Source organism: Salmo salar, chromosome ssa05 (genome assembly GCF_905237065.1).
Source record: "Salmo salar chromosome ssa05, Ssal_v3.1, whole genome shotgun sequence".
Taxonomy (NCBI): domain Eukaryota; kingdom Metazoa; phylum Chordata; class Actinopteri; order Salmoniformes; family Salmonidae; genus Salmo; species Salmo salar.
This window is the reverse complement of record NC_059446.1, coordinates 90631336-90633835: the sequence shown is the minus strand read 5'-3', so window position 1 is coordinate 90633835 and position 2500 is coordinate 90631336. Positions and strand designations below refer to the sequence as shown.

At 48.5% G+C, this 2500-nt stretch overlaps 1 protein-coding gene across 1 annotated transcript in view; it reads right to left on the bottom strand.

Annotated features, from left to right (window-relative positions):
* LOC123724060 (oxysterol-binding protein-related protein 10) overlaps positions 1-2500 on the bottom strand; it is a 94019-nt gene that overhangs the window by 65176 nt on the left and 26343 nt on the right. The window contains exon 3 of the mRNA XM_045717777.1: positions 2064-2244. Within this exon, the coding sequence (XP_045573733.1) occupies positions 2064-2244 (181 nt within the window). The remainder of the gene's footprint in view (positions 1-2063; positions 2245-2500) is intronic.

Sequence of the window (2500 nt, the reverse complement as noted above, 5' to 3'; positions counted from 1 at the left end):
ACCATCAGGAACACACACTGACCATCAGGAACATACTGACCATCAGGAACATACTGACCATCAGGAACACACTGACCATCAGGAACACATACTGACCATCAGGAACACACTGACCATCAGGAACACACTGACCATCAGGAACACATACTGACTATCAGGAACACACACTGACCATCAGGAACACACTGACCATCAGGAACACACTGACCATCAGGAACACATACTGACCATCAGGAACACACTGACCATCAGGAACACACTGACCATCAGGAACACACACTGACCATCAGGAACACATACTGACCATCAGGAACACATACTGACCATCAGGAACACATACTGACCATCAGGAACACACACTGACCATCAGGAACACACACTGACCATCAGGAACACACTGACCATCAGGAACACACTGACCATCAGGAACACATACTGACCATCAGGAACACACTGACCATCAGGAACACACTGACCATCAGGAACACATACTGACCATCAGGAACACACTGACCATCAGGAACACACTGACCATCAGGAACACACTGACCATCAGGAACATACTGACCATCAGGAACACATACTGACCATCAGGAACATACTGACCATCAGGAACACACTGACCATCAGGAACACACACTGACCATCAGGAACACATACTGACCATCAGGAACATACTGACCATCAGGAACACACACTGACCATCAGGAACACACTGACCATCAGGAACACACTGACCATCAGGAACACACTGACCATCAGGAACACACACTGACCATCAGGAACACATACTGACCATCAGGAACACATACTGACCATCAGGAACACATACTGACCATCAGGAACACACACTGACCATCAGGAACACACACTGACCATCAGGAACACACTGACCATCAGGAACACACTGACCATCAGGAACACATACTGACCATCAGGAACACACTGACCATCAGGAACACACACTGACCATCAGGAACACACTGACCATCAGGAACACACTGACCATCAGGAACATACTGACCATCAGGAACACACTGACCATCAGGAACACACTGACCATCAGGAACACACTGACCATCAGGAACATACTGACCATCAGGAACACATACTGACCATCAGGAACATACTGACCATCAGGAACACACTGACCATCAGGAACACACACTGACCATCAGGAACACATACTGACCATCAGGAACATACTGACCATCAGGAACACACACTGACCATCAGGAACACACTGACCATCAGGAACACACTGACCATCAGGAACATACTGACCATCAGGAACACACTGACCATCAGGAACACACACTGACCATCAGGAACACACTGACCATCAGGAACACACACTGACCATCAGGAACACATACTGACCATCAGGAACATACTGACCATCAGGAACACACACTGACCATCAGGAACACACTGACCATCAGGAACACACTGACCATCAGGAACATACTGACCATCAGGAACACACTGACCATCAGGAACACACACTGACCATCAGGAACACACTGACCATCAGGAACACACTGACCATCAGGAACACACTGACCATCAGGAACACATACTGACCATCAGGAACATACTGACCATCAGGAACACACTGACCATCAGGAACACACTGACCATCAGGAACACACTGACCATCAGGAACATACTGACCATCAGGAACACACTGACCATCAGGAACATACTGACCATCAGGAACACACTGACCATCAGGAACACACTGACCATCAGGAACATACTGACCATCAGGAACACACTGACCATCAGGAACACACACTGACCATCAGGAACACACTGACCATCAGGAACACACTGACCATCAGGAACACATACTGACCATCAGGAACATACTGACCATCAGGAACACACTGACCATCAGGAACACACTGACCATCAGGAACATACTGACCATCAGGAACACACTGACCATCAGGAACAAACTGACCATCAGGAACATACAGAGAGATTCTATTAGTAAACTGACCTGATGGTCTGGTGGCTTGTTGAGTGTGGTTACAGAGAGATTCTATTAGTAAACTGACCTGATGGTGCGGTGGGAACATGGTTGGGATCCAGGCTCATCTGCTTCTTGAACTGGTTGTGGTTGTGGTTGTGAGTCTGACTGGAGATGTTGCTGTTACTCTGGCTGGACGTCTGTTTGTGGATGGGACTCTGACTCCGGTCCTGGCTGTCTGACCGACCCAGGGTGACATGCTGCGCGGCCTGGGATAGGAGAGGAGAACAATACTAATCCCTTAGGAAACAGAAATGGATCTCCAACTGTATCCAACCCCTCTGATAGGTTGGAGAGGATCTCCTGCTGTATCCAACCCCTCTGATAGGTTGGAGAGGATCTCCTGCTGTATACAACCCCTCTGATAGGTTGGAGAGGATCTCCTGCTGTATCCAACCCCTCTGATAGGTTGGAGAGGATCTCCTGCTGTATCCAACCCCTCTGATAGGTTGGAGAGGATCTCCT